The sequence below is a fragment of the Oryctolagus cuniculus genome, chromosome 18 (assembly GCF_051225735.1).
Source record: "Oryctolagus cuniculus isolate XC-2025 breed Fujian yellow rabbit chromosome 18, ASM5122573v1, whole genome shotgun sequence".
Classification (NCBI taxonomy): domain Eukaryota; kingdom Metazoa; phylum Chordata; class Mammalia; order Lagomorpha; family Leporidae; genus Oryctolagus; species Oryctolagus cuniculus.
Genome location: NC_142884.1, coordinates 60,977,492 through 60,993,498, shown reverse-complemented (window position 1 = coordinate 60,993,498; position 16,007 = coordinate 60,977,492). Strand labels below are relative to the sequence as shown.

At 45.5% G+C, this 16,007-nt stretch overlaps 1 protein-coding gene across 2 annotated transcripts in view; it reads left to right on the top strand.

Annotated features, from left to right (window-relative positions):
* Positions 1 to 16,007, top strand: part of GFOD2 (Gfo/Idh/MocA-like oxidoreductase domain containing 2) — a 53,087-nt gene that overhangs the window by 27,043 nt on the left and 10,037 nt on the right. For both annotated transcript variants that reach the window (XM_002711618.6, XM_051846947.3), the window contains exon 2: positions 13,403 to 13,746. In XM_002711618.6, the coding sequence (XP_002711664.1) occupies positions 13,488 to 13,746 (259 nt within the window). In that variant the 5' untranslated portion in view covers positions 13,403 to 13,487. The remainder of the gene's footprint in view (positions 1 to 13,402; positions 13,747 to 16,007) is intronic.

The following is a 16,007-nucleotide window of genomic DNA, read 5'->3' as shown; positions in this document are numbered from 1 at the left end:
TGTGTTCTCCATAAACCACTTTCAGTAAACTTTTAAGGTTTTGTAGAGCAAAGGGAGATCCCAGATGATAAACACTATACAATGTTTTAAAATTTAGCTATTTATCTTATTTATTTGAAAGGCAGAGAACAAGCGTAATATCTCATATCTGCTGTTTGACTCCCCAGATGCCTGCAGCAGCCAAGGCTGGGCCAGGCAGAGAAGCCAGCAGCTGGAAGCTCAGCCTGTTTCTCCCATGTGGGTGGGATTCCAGTACTTGAGCCGTCCTGCTGTCGCTCAGGGTGTGCGTCAGCAGTCTGAGTTAGCTCCCCTGGAAGTGGAAGCTCTGGGTTGGTTTCACATAACTAGCAGTCGGCCTGGTGTGAGCTGGGGAGGTGTCTTTCATGATCTAGAAGGGTGGCTTTGACTTATTCACGCGGTGATGATTCCAGAGATTACAAGAGTAGCAAGGGAGCAAACCTTAACTTACAAGTTCTTTTCATGCTCCCTGTGTATTTTTGCTGATGTCCCATTGGCCAGAGTAAGTGATATGGCTAACCCAGAATCAGTGTGGGAAATGACTGACTAGCCAATGATTCGAAAACAAAAAGTTGTTATTGTCATTTTGCACACAGAACCTAGGAAATTTAGAGGAAACATTAGAAATATCACAGGTAAATCTATAGTGTGAAAGTTTTATGTGGACAGATTTCAAGTCCATCCATCTCCAGAACAGGGATGGCTCAGCAGTAAAGGGAGGGTCTTGGCACTGAAGGTGTCGGAGAGGCTTTGTGCCCTTTTGTCTTCAGTCCTATTACATCATTTCCTCCTGGGAGCCTTTCCTGCTTATATACCACTGCTGGTTCCTGTAGTTAATAGTGCTCTTCTCTGTGCTGCACATGAGTTTCTGTTGCACCACCTGACCTTCCTGAGTGCAGATTTGCATAGTGCCTATCTTTGCTGTGGGATGGAGTTTCTTGATGACAGCTGATTCATCACCTTAGTACTGATGTCTATAAGAAACTGTGTTCCATAAATAAAATCTTTAAAAAAGAAAAACTGTTCCGTCCTCAGGTCGTCTTCTTGTGGTAACACTAGCCAAAGAACCGCATTCTAGGGGCCGGCGCCGTGGCGCACTAGGTTAATCCTCCGCCTGCGGCACTGGCATCCCATATGGGCACTGGTTCTAGTCCCAGTTGCTCCTCTTCCAGTCCAGCTCTCTGCTGTGGCCTGGGAAGACAGTGGAGGATGGCCCAAGTGCTTGGGCCCCTGCACCCACATGAGAGACCAGGAGGAGGCTCCTGGCTCCTGGCTGCAGATCAGCGCAGCTCCAACCATTGCGGTCATTTGTGGAGTGAACCAACGGAAGGAAGACCTTTCTCTCTGTCTCTCTCACTGTCTGTAACTCTACCTGTCAAACACACACACACACACACACACACACACACACATTCTATACTCCCCCCCCCAACACACACACACAAAGGTATAGCAGGACCTGCTTCCAGCACACGTGCTGTCTCTTCTGATCTCTCGCTCTTACTTTCTCACCCACTCCACCTGTCCTGTCGGCTTGCCCCAACAAACCTTTTCCCTAAAACAAAAACAAAAAACCACATTCTAGGCCCGGAGAGTGCTCCCATCCACTGATTTACTTTCCATATGCTGGCAATGGCCAGGACTGCATCAGGCCCAAAGCTGGGATCTGGAAATTTATTCTAGGTCTCCCATGAAGGTGGCAGGAACCCTGTTATTTGAACCAACACAGCTTCCTTCCAGAATCTGCTTTGGCAGGAATCAGGAGCCAGAATTGGGAATCAAACCCAGGTACCCTCATGTGGAATGCAGGCATCTTAACCGCTAGGTTAAATGCCCACCCTGAAATGCAGGTTTTAGCCCTGATAGTTACAACCCCCAGCATTTTAAAGGCTGTTGATAGTGTCAAAGGACAAAATCACAACACTTTAAATATCTTAATTGACTTTATTTGGGGGAACATTTCATAGAATAGGAAAGTCTTCCAGTAAACCAAGCAGAGGAGGTTGGCTTTACAGACAAAAAAGGCTGAAGAAAGCAGAAACAAAGGAGCAAAAAGTGAATTGGTGATTTCAAAGTTGCTTTCCTTATAAATTGGGGACAAGGACACAGAACAATAGGAAAATAGCTGATTGGTTACTAATCACATTATCTTTTATGCCAACTGAAACTGGCCAGTTTGGGAAATTTGGCAGTGGTTTTTTGGAAAGTCAGATTAACAGCTTTATGTCAGAACTTTAGTGTGAGTGACTTCGTTTTTATTTTTAGCCTGGTCTTTTAGAGTTTAGTCCAAAACAATGGCTTCTGATTCTTTTTATTTAACGGGGAAAATGGTTCATAGGCAACTTTTGCCCATGACCTAACCCCTGTTGTGAGCTACCTAATGAATGTGTGACCTTTAAAGTTAAGCATTAGTTCCACAATTCCTAGAATCTGTGACTTGCCACAGTGAGTCTACACTATGAATGTCTACGTTCCTGACCATACTCTGTCTCTTGGAGCTCCTGGGCCTTAGAACCATCAGGGACCAACAAACCTTTTCTGTGAAGGACCATGTGGTAACTATTTACCATATGGCCTTTATTGAGGCTACTTGGTTGTTGCCATACAAGCATCACCATAAAGGAATAGGTGAACAAATGGTGTGGCTGTGTTCCAGAAGACTATTTACAATGACAGGTAACAGATTGGGTTTGGCCCACCCCTTCAGCCATCTTGTCCTGTGGCTTTGCAGTAGCTTTGGCTCCAGGACTAGACAAAGAGAAGGTTGGATGATACTCAGCCAGACTGGGAAAGACAATCCACAGTCCCTGTTTCCACAACAGAGTCCCAACAGTTGGGCCTGTTTAGCTCCGTATTTCTTTTAAGGACACTACAATTTTTCATTCTCTTAGGCATAGAGCTTCATTGCTGTTGTGTGTCCCCCACCCCAACTCCCCATAGGACCATATTTACTGAAGTTTAATTTACCTGCCAGTAATGTGTACCCTTTTTAGTACATAATGCTATGGGTTTTGATAAATGTATGCAGCAATGTAATCATCTCTATCATCAAGACAGAACGGTTCCATCATTCCCCTCAAAACTCCCTTGTGTCTCTGTAGTTCACCCATGCAACCAATCCCAACATTGCCAACTGCTGATCTGTTCTTTGTCCCTGTAGTTTTACCTTTTGCATTATGTCATTTTGTTACCAAAGATGGCTGAACCAAGGTTTTTGTCTTCTTGTAAGAAAAGAATCTCAGACATGAAATGGAGATCAGCAGTAAGCAAGCTAGCAAAGTTTAATGAAGAGAAAATATCTAGCAGGCCAGTGGGCATCTCAGCAAAAAACCTAGAGCCCCGTCTGCATTCAGACTGGAGTTTTTATGGGTATGAGCCCACTGCTTCTCCCGGCTCCCTCTTCTGGGATATTTTTGGATGGAATACTTTATGAAATTCCTCTTGGAGCTTTATTGTAGCACAGTGTTACTGGGTCAAATAGCCTCCCTGATGCAAGTCTAGGAAGATTCCTCTGAGGTTTCCCCAGGAGAGGGGCTGGGACCCACCAACAAGGTATTTGGATACAGGAAGACTTGATACTGTGCTGTTTCTAAGGCATGCTTCTATCATTCTTCCCTCATTCAACCACAGGAACTTTCCATTTTTGTTCTTTAGCTCCTGTCACACACATAGGCTGATGCGTACCTTCCTACCTAACAATTGAAGTGACATCGTGCAATATGGAGCCTTTTGAGCCTGGTGTCTTTTTTTTTTTTTTTTTTTTTTTTTGACAGGCAGAGTGGACAGTGAGAGAAAGAGACAGAGAGAAAGGTCTTCCTTTGCCGTTGGTTCACCCTCCAATGGCCGCCGCGGCCGGCGCGCTGCAGCTGGCGCACCGCGCTGATCCAATGGCAGGAGCCAGGTACTTATTCTGGTCTCCCATGGGGTGCAGGGCCCAAGCACTTGGGCCATCCTCCACTGCACTCCCGGGCCACAGCAGAGAGCTGGCCTGGAAGAGGGGCAACTGGGACAGACTCCGGCGCCTCGACTGGGACTAGAACCCGGTGTGCCGGCGCCGCAAGGTGGAGGATTAGCCTAGTGAGCCACGGCGCCAGCCGTCTTTTTACTTTTTTTAAAAAAGATTCATGACAGAGAGAAACGGAGAAAGAGGTCATTCGTCCAGTGGTTCACTAGATGGCTGTGATAGTGGATCTGGCCCAGGCTTAAACCAGAGGCAGGAACTCCATCCTCTCCATCCTGGTCTCCACATGAGTGGCAGGGTCCCTGTACATGGGCCGTCATCAGTTGCTTTCCAAAGGCACATTATCAGGGAGCTGGATCAGAAGTGGAGCAGTGGGAGCTCTAACCAGCACTCTGATATGGGATGCCTGCATGGCTTAACTGGCTGAAGCACAAAGGCACCCCATTCCTGATGTCTTTCAGTTAGCATAGTGCCTTTGAAATTCTTTGCTGTGTTGTGTGCATCAGTAGTTTGTTCCTTTTTGTGAGTTGTATTCCATTGTATTGATATATTGCTATTTGTTTATACATTCACTTGTTTAAGGACATTTGTGGTGGTTATAGGTTTTGGCAGTTATAAATAAAACTGTTGAAGATGTTCACATACAGGTTTTTGTGTGAATGTAACTTTTCATTTCTCTTGATAAGTACTTAGAAGTAAGATTGCTAAATTGTATGATAGGTATATATTTATATTCAGCTTTGTAGAATAGGAAGCTATTGTTCCAAAGTGGCTGTATCATTTTGCATTTTCACCAATAATGAACACTTATTTCCTGTCCTTGCTAGTATTTAATATCAGGTTTTCTGAATTTTAGACATTCTAATGTATATAATTGTGTTGAATATATTTTAATTTGCATTTTTAAGTAATGCAGCCTAAGGAATTACATAGTGACCATTGATATGGTGAATTATACTAATTGATTATAGGATGTTGAACCAGCCTTGCATTCCTGGAAGTAAACTCCCTTGATCGTGATGTATTGTCCTTTTAACACTTTGCTAGATTTGATTTGCTAGTGTTTTGTTGAGGAATTTTGTGCCTGTGTTCCTGGAGAGGTGCTGATCTATGTAGTTCGTTGTTGTTTTTAAAGATTTATTTATTTATTTATCTATTTGAAAGGCAGAAATACAGAGAAATACAGAGAGAGAAGGGGAAAGAGAGAGGTTTTCCATCTGCTAGTTTACTCCCTAAATGGTTGCAATGGCTGGAGCTGGACCAAGCCGAATCCAGGAGCCAGGAGCTTCTTCTGGGTCTGCCACGTGGGTGCAGGGGCCCAAGCACTTGGGCCATCCTCCACTACTTTCCCAGACACGAGGACTGGATGGGAAGTGGAGCAGCAGGAACTCAAATGAGCACGCATATGGGATGCTGGCTTAACGTTCTACGCCACGATGCCGATCCCTCGTTGTTTTTGGCTTTCCCTCTCCCCTCATAATCCCAAATCCTATTGAAACCTATCTGCTTCATTTCATTACTCCCATTAGACCCCTCTTACTCTCTTACTTGATACCCTAACTGGTTCCCCATGTCTAGTGTCTCCCAAATTTTATTCCACTGACATCTTTCTGCCAAATTAAAAAAAAGTTGATGCTTCTTATTGCCTAATATATGCATCAGGGTCTGGGCAGGAAACAACAAGTAGACTCAAAAGGTTAACTGAAAAGCCTTTAATGAAGGGGTTGGGGCAGGTGTTGTGGTACACTGGGTTAAGCTTGCCATGTGAGCATCGATTGGAGTCCCAACAGCTTTGCTTCCAATCCAGCTTCCTCCTGATGCGCCTGGGAACGTAGCAGAAGGTGGCCCAAGTGCTTGGGCCCCTGCTGTCTTTGTAGGAGACTGTGGTGGAATTTCTGCCTCCTAGCTTTGGCCTGGCCCAGCTCCAGCCGTTGTGGCCATTTGGGGAGTGAACCAAAGAATGGAATATAACTTACTTTCTGTCACTCTGCCTTTCAAATAAATAAATAATTTTTAAATGAAGGAATTATTTGCATTGGAATGAGCAATAAAGGTAGCCTACAAATGAAGGTGGATCACCTAGAGCCTGGCAAGGACTGGCAACAGCAGGTAGTGTAACCAACACCCCACCCCCACCCCCAGCACAGTGTGGGAAATGGCAGGTCTTATTAGAACACAGCAAAAGCTACAGCTGTGGGAGAGGGGTCCTTGATAAGAGCCATGACCTTGGTAAAGAAACACGGCTCCTGCCAGAACCACATCCTGGCAGAGAAAGAGGACAGAGAATAAATAACTTTGTTCCTGCTCTCTGATCTCCTCCTGGTACTTTCCATTGGCTGGACCCAGATGAAAGCCAGAGGACCTGGAGCCAAAGCCCCAGGCCTGTTTACTCCCTAGACACAGAGTAGGGCCTAGGAGCAGGCCGGGAAAATGGTGCAGATGTGAGTACTGAGCTACTGAGCACACCCACCTGTCAGAGTTCAGATCCCCTTAGATTAGTTCAGATCCCCTTAGATTAGCGCTTAGTGCCATCAGCTCTGGTTCCTACTTTCCTTTATGACTTATCACCCCCCAAATTAGGACTCCTCATCTTTTTTATGTCCCACAGCCACCTGTTAGGCCCTCATTAAAGATATGACATCTGAACAGGTTAGTGTTGGTTTAATGGTGGGTGTGAGGCAAGCAGTTGACAAGCCAGACTGCAGAAGGAACTTTCTTGGCTCACATTCACCACTGAGGGTGAAAGAAGAGCAGCTCCCACAAGCACATGTTTAAAACGGCTGTTTGTACAGAGGCTCGGGAAGTAGAGTACCCTGCTCCAGGATTGCACTGCTTGTGGTGGGCCTCTTGCATACTGCCCACTGTAGAACCCTGGAAGAATCTCCAAGCCTCTCTGAGCTCTCATTTTCTCATCTTTAAAGCAGAGTTGCATGGACTTAGAGACAGACTAAACATTGCCTGGCCTTGTACTTGCTTGATGTTAGCTCAAAACAATAGCCCCAAACTCCTACAGAGCTTTGGAAGGGAGATTTGCAAGTCAGTCATAGATAATAGGTATCTTTAGATAAAAGATGACCTATTCCATTTTAGGTACCTAACATTAGTTTTTCTGCCTACTTCTGATGTTCATTATTTGGTGTTTTTATGTTAAGTAACCTTCCTTAAATCTTTTCTTTAAAGTATAGTATGGAGAAGCACACACCCAGGGCCGATGTTGTGGCATAGCAGATAAAACTGCTGCCTTCAATGTCAGCACCATTTTGTGTCCCAGATGCCCCACTTCTGAACTGACTCCCTGCTCATGGCCTGGGAAAAGGAGCGAAAGATGGTCCAAGAGTTTGGAGCCCTGCCAACCACATAGGAGAACCTGATGAAGCTCCTGGCTCCTGGCTTCAGCCTGCCCATTGTGGTCACCTGGGGAGTGAACCAGTGGATGGAAGATCTCTATCTCTCCATCTTTCCTTCTCTCTGTAACTCTGACTTTCAAAATAAATAAGCAAATATTTTTAAAAAGAAAAGAAAAGGAAAAATGAAACACACACCTCAAAAACGGTTGACCTGGGGACCAGTGCTGTGGCATAGCAGGTTAAGCCACCACCTGCAATGCCAATATCCCATATAGGCGATGGTTCAAGTCCTGGCTGCTTCACTTCCAATTCAGCTCCCTGCTAATGTGCCTGTGAAAACAGCAGAGGATGACCCATGTCCTTGGGCCCCTGGATCCACATAGGAGACCCAGATGAAGCTCATGACGATTGGCTTCAGCCTGGCTCAGCCCTGGCTTTTGTGGCCATTTAGGGAGTGAACCAGCAGTTGGAAGATCTCCCTCCCTCCCTCCCTCCCTCTCTCCCTCTCTCCCTCTCTCCCTCCCTCTCTCCCTCTCTCCCTCTTCCCCCCCAACTCTGCTTTCCAAATAAGTAAAATAAATCTTTTTTTTTTTTTTTTTAAAGGTGACCCAGCAGTGACTTGCTCTGTGAGCCAGGCCCTGTTATATGTGCTGTACAGATACCAATTCATTTACTCCTCAAACCCTTTATGAAGTAGATAGAACTATCCCCATTTTACCTAGGAGGAAATAGATGGAGGCCCAGAACAACTAAGAGACTTGCCTGACGTCACCCAGCTTGTAAGTAGCAGAGCTGGGATTTGAACCCAGGCAAAGTAGCTAAAGATTCCACGTGCCTCTAACCATTATGCTACCTTCCTGGTAGCCTGTGGCCTTGTCAAATCATGAATAGCCAGTCCTACCAAGCACTTTCCACCTTGTGCGGTGATTGGAATGCCCTTGACCTTGGCAGGCTGCATCTGGGGAGTTCTTTGGAAGGATATGCAGAGTGTATGCAAAGATGTTAGGAACAAAGAGAATAGGAAGGCTTCAGGGGTAAGAAAAGGTAGCCACTGAAATAAACAAGGAAAACCAGTCCCACCTGCTTGAGCAGGATACCTGGTTGCCAAGCCTGCCTAGCTTCATGCCATCTGGCTTTCTCAGGGGCCAGCTGATGCACCCTTTCAGTCAGTGGCAGAACAAAAAGGATGTTATTAACAATTCCTCTAATGATTCTGTTTTATGCCATTGATGCTTAAATATATACACGCAGATATAAGCATAGTGTGAAGGAATGCAGTGTGAATGAGGAATTGATGTGTCCTGGACGTGAATTTGGAGAAGGCCATGGACATCCTTGTTCACTCCCCTGGCCCGCATGGCTATTGGCAATGAGTGACACACAAAACTTCACAGAATCTCACTTCCCTAAAGGCTACAGATTTGACACTGGCTCCAAGAATAGCCAAGACCCATAAGTAGCCAAATAATAATAGCAGAAAGTCCCCAAAATGGCTGAAGGGAGTCCAAGACATGAAAATTATAGAAGATACTCTGTGATTAATGTGTTTTCTAATTAGAAGGGAATCCTGTAAAGGCAAAAGAATTAATAGCAAGAAAAAAAAGAACCTTTAATGTGTTTTCAAAGGCTGACTTTGGTGTTCTGTGGAGTAGAACACAGGCCCTGTGAGTAGGGGCATCCAGAAAGCACTGTGCTGCCAGGGGAGGGCCCAGGGGACACCAAGAGGCCTGTGTTACAGTTGCAAGCAGTGCACGAGGAGCTCATCACAGGCTGGGTGGGGACATCAAGAAAGATTTCCAGAGGAAAGAGGGAAGGTGCGGGGCAGGTAGAATTCCCAGGACTGACCGACCCAAAGAAAGTGAGGCTATTCTCTCCAGGAGGACCTATGCCGGCCTTTTAAGAAAGCTTGATATTCAGAATAATTTTAATAATTAAAATAATATAGTTTTTTTATTTCTTAGGAAGGTGGCTGTATGACTCTCACCAATAAAAAATTTAAAATTATAGTTTACTTTTGTTTCTAGAACTTCTAGCCCAGAATTTACTGCCATGAGGAAAATGTTCTTTAGGGATTGTCCCTTGGTTTTGTAGAGTTGGAAATCCTCCCATTGCAGAGAAAAATTAACATTCATATACTTTGTGAGCATGCAGTTAACCAAAACCATGTTTACCTGAGCTGAACGAAGATGATATATTTTTAAAATGTTTTATTGAGATAAAGTGCACATAGCATAAAATTCACCATTTTAACCACTTATTTATTTAAAGTACTTAAAAGCACTTAGTGATTTTTAGGATATCCATAATGTTGTGCATCATAGGGGATAATTGTTAAATGCTGACTGTCTACCAGATACTTTGCTAGTCACTTGCAGCTGGACCTCATTTCAAAGGACTCTGAGAGCTAAACAACAGCAGGCCATTTTACCCATGAAAAAAGGTTGCATTCAGCCAAGAAGCAGTGATGTCAGGATTTGAACCCAGAAACTTCTGAGGCTTTAACTAGAGCATCTGCTCTTTACCATATCACCCCACTGCTTCTGTTCATATTTGGACTTGTGGGTTTTCTGGAGCTGTAGAACAATAAAGCAGAGATACTCAGGGGTAGTGCATATCCTCGTGGGAGGGTGAAGTTCAGAGAGAGAGAGAGCTGGACTTGTGCTATAGGCATGGAAGACACTGGTTTATGGGAGGAGGGGATAGGATATGAGGGGTTCATATGAAGGAAGGAGTGAGGACACCTACGACAGAACCTCGGCATTGAAGGAGCCAGGACAAGAGCAGAGGGGTCTGCGAGTGGCACTCAGAAGTGGCCAGAGAGAGGAAAGGATACAGTGTCTAACTTTTTTTAAAAATGTGTTTATTTACTTACTTATTTGAAAGGTAGAGAGGCAGAGAGCGAGCGAGTGAGCTCTTCCATCTACTTGATCATTCTATGAATGCCTACAACAACTAGAGCTGGACCAACCTGAAGCCAGGAGCCAGGTACTCAATCAGGTCTTCCACATGGTGGCAGGGACCCAACAACTTGAACCATCATCTGTTCCTCCCAGGGTATGCATTTGAGCAGGAAGCTGGAATTGGGAGTGGAGCTAAGATTTGAACTCAGGTGCTCTGATATGGGATGTGGGTGTCCCAGGCAGTGTCTACAATGCTTAAAACTGCAGGAAAGGAGAATTTAGCATAGTGTTAAGGTGCCAACATTCAACTTGGAGTACCTGGCTCTGACTCCTGACTCCAGCTTCCTGCTTATGCAGGCCTTGAAAGACAGCTCAAGTAGTTGGATTTCTGCCTCCCATGTGGGAGATCTGGATTGAGTTCTGGACTCCAGACTTTGGCCACTCCCATCACTCACAATCGTGGGTATTTGTGGTAGTGAATCAGTGGATTGGGAGCACACTCTCTGGCTCTCTAATGAATAAATTAAAGAGAAAAGAGAAGGAAATTCTGACATGATATCGTGAGGGTCATATGAATAAACTTTGGGGACATTAAGCTATCTGAAATAAGCCAGTCACAAAAACACAAATACTCTTTCTGTATGATTCTACTTACAAGAAGTATATAGAGTAGCCCTATTCATAAAGACAAGTGGGTGGAGGCTTCCTGGGTCTGGGGGTGGTTTGTATGGGGAGTTACTTAATGAGTCTCACATTTCAGTTTCGCAGATGCAGAGTTCTGGAGATGGACGTGGTGGTGGTTGCCTGACAGTAGAAAATGCTTAATTCCACTGAAGTATACACTTAAAAATGAGTCAGATGGTAGACTTTTATGTCATGTGTATTATGCCACAATAAAAATCTAAATTAAGAAGAAAATTATGGCAACATGGCGTCATCCTCGTCGTCCCAGTCTGAGTCAGTGGCACTAGGGTCACTGGTGACTCCAGTACACAGCTGGGAGGGGCCAGGGCTTTAACTAAAGGAGGACTATTTTGGGAAACCTGAGGCTCTGAGCACACCTAAATCTTGTCTTGGTTTTCCTCTATGGCCTTGTTGCCAAGCAAAATATTTTTGTTTTTTCTTCTTTATTTAATTTATAGCCCTTGTGATCAGTAAAAGAAAAAGGAAAATTCACTGTAGAAAACCTGGCTGAGTTCATAAAAACACAAAGAAGAGAATAATAATCATCCATCATCCTGCGACCTTGAGTAATCATTAAATTCATTGCACTCATATTCTGGGCTTTTGACCATGAGATGGAGATAGGTTTATAGATGTGTTAGGGTTATCCTCATACATCCTCACCTATATAGTCATGCTTTACTTAATAATGGAGCCATTTCCTGAGAAACTTGCAATTGGGCAGTTTTGTTGTTATGCAAACATTATAGAGTGTAATTATGTAAACTTAAATGCTAGATGCTCCATGTAGCCTATGTGATGTGTTTATATGGCATAACCTAATGCTCCAAGGACCATGAGGAGCACAACAACCTAAGATTAAATGAAGCACCAGGGAAAATAATGCAATGAAGGTCCTTGGTAAACAGGAGACAGATGAGGCTGCTGCCAGTGTCACAGAGCAGGCTACCTTATAGTAAGCTTTTATTTATAGCTAGGTGGAGTATCATGTAATGATAAAGTAAACAAACACATCAACTGGTAACATCGTCATTTATCATTATCAATTATTACACACCGTACATAATTGTATATGCTATCCTCTTATATGAGTGGCAGTGTGGTAGGTGTGTTGACATCAGCCTCACCATAAACATGTGAGTTTGCCCCATGTTAGGATGGCTAAGATTGGGCCAAGCTGAAGCCAGAAGCCTAGAGTTTTATCCGTGTCTCCCATGTGGATGCAAGAGCCTAAACACTTGTGCCATCCTCCGTTGCTTTTTCCAGGCCATTAGCAGGGAGCTGGACTGGAAATGGTGCAGCCAGGACATGCCAGCACCCGTATGGAATGCTGGCGTCACAGGCAGTGGCTGTACTTGCTATGCCATGATGCCAGCTCCCTTGTGTCCCTTTTTTAAAGCATACTTCAGATAGTTGGTTTTCTCCTTCTCAATGGCTATATGGTGAATGTCTTTCAGATCATTGCAGTGTCTACTTAATGGTTTTCAGTAGCTCCAAAGCATTATTTAGCTAATGCATTATTTTTATTGGACATCTGGATTGTTTCCCATTTTTGCCCTATTGCAGTCAATAGCACAGTGAATGTCTTTATACAAAAAAAAAATCTTTTTTAAGCATATTTTTTCTTCTGGCCGGCTTGCTAGTTGAAAAGATTGTGTGTGAGGGGCTGGCACTGTGGTGTGGTAGGTAAAGCCACTGCCTGCAGTGCCGGCATCCCATATGGGCGCCAGTTTGAGACCCGGCTGCTCCATTTCCAATCCAGCTCTCTGCTATGGCCTGGGAAAGCAGTAGAGGATGGCCCAAGCCCTTGGGCCACTGCACCCACATGGGAAGACCTGGAGGAAGCTCCTGGCTCCTGGCTTCAGATTGGTGCAGCTCTGGCAATTGCGGCCATTGGGGAGTGAACCATCGAATGGAAGACCTCTCTCTCTGCCTCTCCTTCTCTCTCTGTGTAACTCTGACTTTCAAATAAATAAATATTAAAAAGAAATAAAAGAATGTGTGTGGGGGGGGGATTTTTGGTATTTTTTGTTCCTAAGTGAACATTTTCCTCTGCTTGCCACCATAATATTTGAAATTAAGATTAATTTATATAGCAACTAGATAATTTGTTTCCTCTGTTACTAGTTTTTGTTTCCCACTCTTTGCCATACAGTAAAGTAGAACCATAGAATTCTAACTGTAAGAACTTAGAAGATCAGTATTTTCTAGTTAGGCCCTCAGGGTTGAATGATTTGGCTCAGGTTCCAGAGAAAATGAAGTTGCAGAACAGGAATTTGAAGCCAGCTTTAGCCACTTTGTGTTTTCTTCCTTCCCTGAATTCCAGGCGGTGGATGTCTTCCCCGGAAGACCGTTTCTCAGCTTTAATTTTAGAGTAACTCGTCTCTGCTTTGTTTTTCTGGTGGAGAATTTGTTGCTTCCAAGTAAGCCAAGAAGGTTGCTTCTGCCAAGTTTGCCCAGCACTGCTAACCAGCGTGATATTGCTGTTCCAGGAGCCATGTCTGACCATGCCTGCAGGGATCTCGGACCCATGCTGGAGGCACTTGTGAGGAGATGAGTTGGTGAGCAGAGGCCGGGATGAAGATGCTGCCAGGAGTAGGTGTGTTTGGGACTGGCAGTTCCGCCCGGGTCCTGGTCCCGCTGCTGAGGGCAGAAGGGTTCACTGTGGAGGCTCTGTGGGGGAAGACTGAGGAGGAGGCAAAGCAGCTGGCCGAGGAGATGAACATCACCTTCTACACCAGCCGGACCGACGACGTCTTGCTGCATCAAGATGTGGACCTGGTGTGCATCAACATCCCGCCACCGCTCACACGGCAGATATCCGTGAAGGCACTAGGTACGGGCTGAAAGGCCAGAGCAGGTGCAGATGGTTACTCCTGGGCTGTCCTCTGAGGGGCAGTGCTCTTCTTGGGTCTGCTTCTGCAAGTGGTAGCACTCTGGGACAGCCCTCACTCCTGGAGGAGGGCTAAGGGATGCTTGTCGGTCTCCATAACACAACCTTCCCCACCACTCGTTAGTAAGTACCTGAATCAAAATTAAGGAAGGGGAGCCAGTGCTGTGGAATAGTGGGTAAAGCCACCACCATCCACTGTGGGCACTGGTTCGAGGCCCAGCTGCTCCACTTCCATTCCAGCTCTCTGCTATGGCCTGGGAAAGCAGTAGATGATGGCCCAAGTGCTTGGGCCCCTGTACCCATGTGGGAGACCTGGAAGAATCTCCAGGCTCCTGGCTTCAGATCGGCCCAGTTCTGGTTGCTGCAGCCATTTAGGGAGTGAACCAGTGGATAGAAGACCTCTCTCTTTCTCTGCCTCTGCCTCTCTGTAACTCTGCCTTTCAAATAAATAAATAAATCTTAAAACAAAAAAATAAATAAGGAAGGGGCTGAAGATGACATTTCAGTTTGGTTATATACGGTTTGCTTCTGTGAGGTCCATGTTCAAAGTCAACATTCCCCAGGCCCTGGGAAGTTGGCTGTGATTGATGCTTTTGTTCTTCCATTGCTGTGGTGCACAGCACCACAGGAAGGCCAGAGACTGAGTGCAAGGCCCCTGTTTCCCATGTTTTGTCCGCTTGACTAGGGTGAGCACACACCCTTCCTGCTGCACTGCAGCCTTGCATTGCCAGCGGGTGAGAGGCTCCCTGACTGCGCTGGGCTCCCCTGGCAGGATCTGGGGGACAGCCTGCTCACATCTCCACCCCCCAGGGAAGCTGTGGGCTCAACCACCTCTCATCCCTGACTAGGCAAGGTGTGTGCTGAGCTGTTCTTTACTTCCTGTGGATTTCTCCTTACTGGCAACTATGGGCAAATTCTGCTCTTTACCTGATATAAATCAGAATCTAATTTAGTGTAAAAACAAGCCAGTAAACACTCCTGCAACAATTATTTTAAACCTCCTGGATGCAAGGCATTGTCTTTCTTTTTTAAGTGGAGACCAAAAAAAAAAAAAAAAAAGAAAGAAAGAAAGAAAGAAAGAAATAGAAGCAGGACTTAATCCCAAGCACTCTGATATGGGACGTAGGCTGTTCCAAGTGGCAGTTTAACCCACTGCACCACATTGCCCTCCCCCACCCCCTAGGTTGAATTTAAAAGTAGACCTAAACCAATGCTTTAATAGAGGATTCGTTCAAGGGGAATCACTTGACTCCTTACTAACCCTGTGGCATAAATGCAGGCTGGTGGGGTCAGCTGTGCCAGAGGTAGATTTCTGGAGGCTTAGTCTCATTGTTGGATTTTAGAATCTGCACAGAGACTGGGGCCAGTGCTGTGGTACATCAGGTTAACGCCCTGGCCTGAAGCGCCGGCATCCCATATGGGCGCCAGTTCTAGTCCCGGCTGCTCCTCTTCCAATCCAGCTCTCTGCTGTGGCCTGGAAAAGCAGTAGAAGATGGCCCAAGTCCTTGGGCCCCTGCACCCGCTCGGGAGACTCCAAAGAAGCTCCTGGTTCCTGGCTTCGGATCGGCGCAGCTCTGGGCATTGCAGCCATCTGGGGAGTGAACCATCGGATGGAAGACTCCCTCTCCCCCTCCCCCTCCCCCTCCCCTCTCTGTGTAACTCTGACTTTCAAATAAATAAATAAATCTTAAAAAAAAAAAAAAAGACCCTGCACAGAGACCATTTCCAAGCTGTGTAAGAGAAAAGAGGAAACCCTGGGCTTTGGTAACAACAAACTTACTGTTTTCTGATGAATGGTCTTGGGAAAAGGTAGTCTTTAGGCTTTAAATATAAACAAGAAGAAGCAAGAATGGCTAGGGGCTTCTGGGGTCTGTGTCCCAACCCCATCAGTTTTCTTTCTGTATTTCTGCTGTAAGGAGAAGCAGGGTATGCATGAGGATCCTTGGTTTCTTCGTGCAGGTACACGATCTGAGGACTAAGTTGGTAGGCCTGGGAGACCTGTCCTCAGGTGCTGCTTAATCAGTAGGGTCTGCTGTGACCAGGAAGTTCACTCTCTACATGCTTCTTTTTCTAGTGAGAAGTTTGACTTCAGTACTTGTAGGAGAGGCCAGGAGAACTCCTGCAGTTTTTGCCAGGCCTGGTTGTGAGTGCATGAACTGCTGTAAGCAGAGAGCAGACTGGCCTTAACATCAGCCCCATGTATG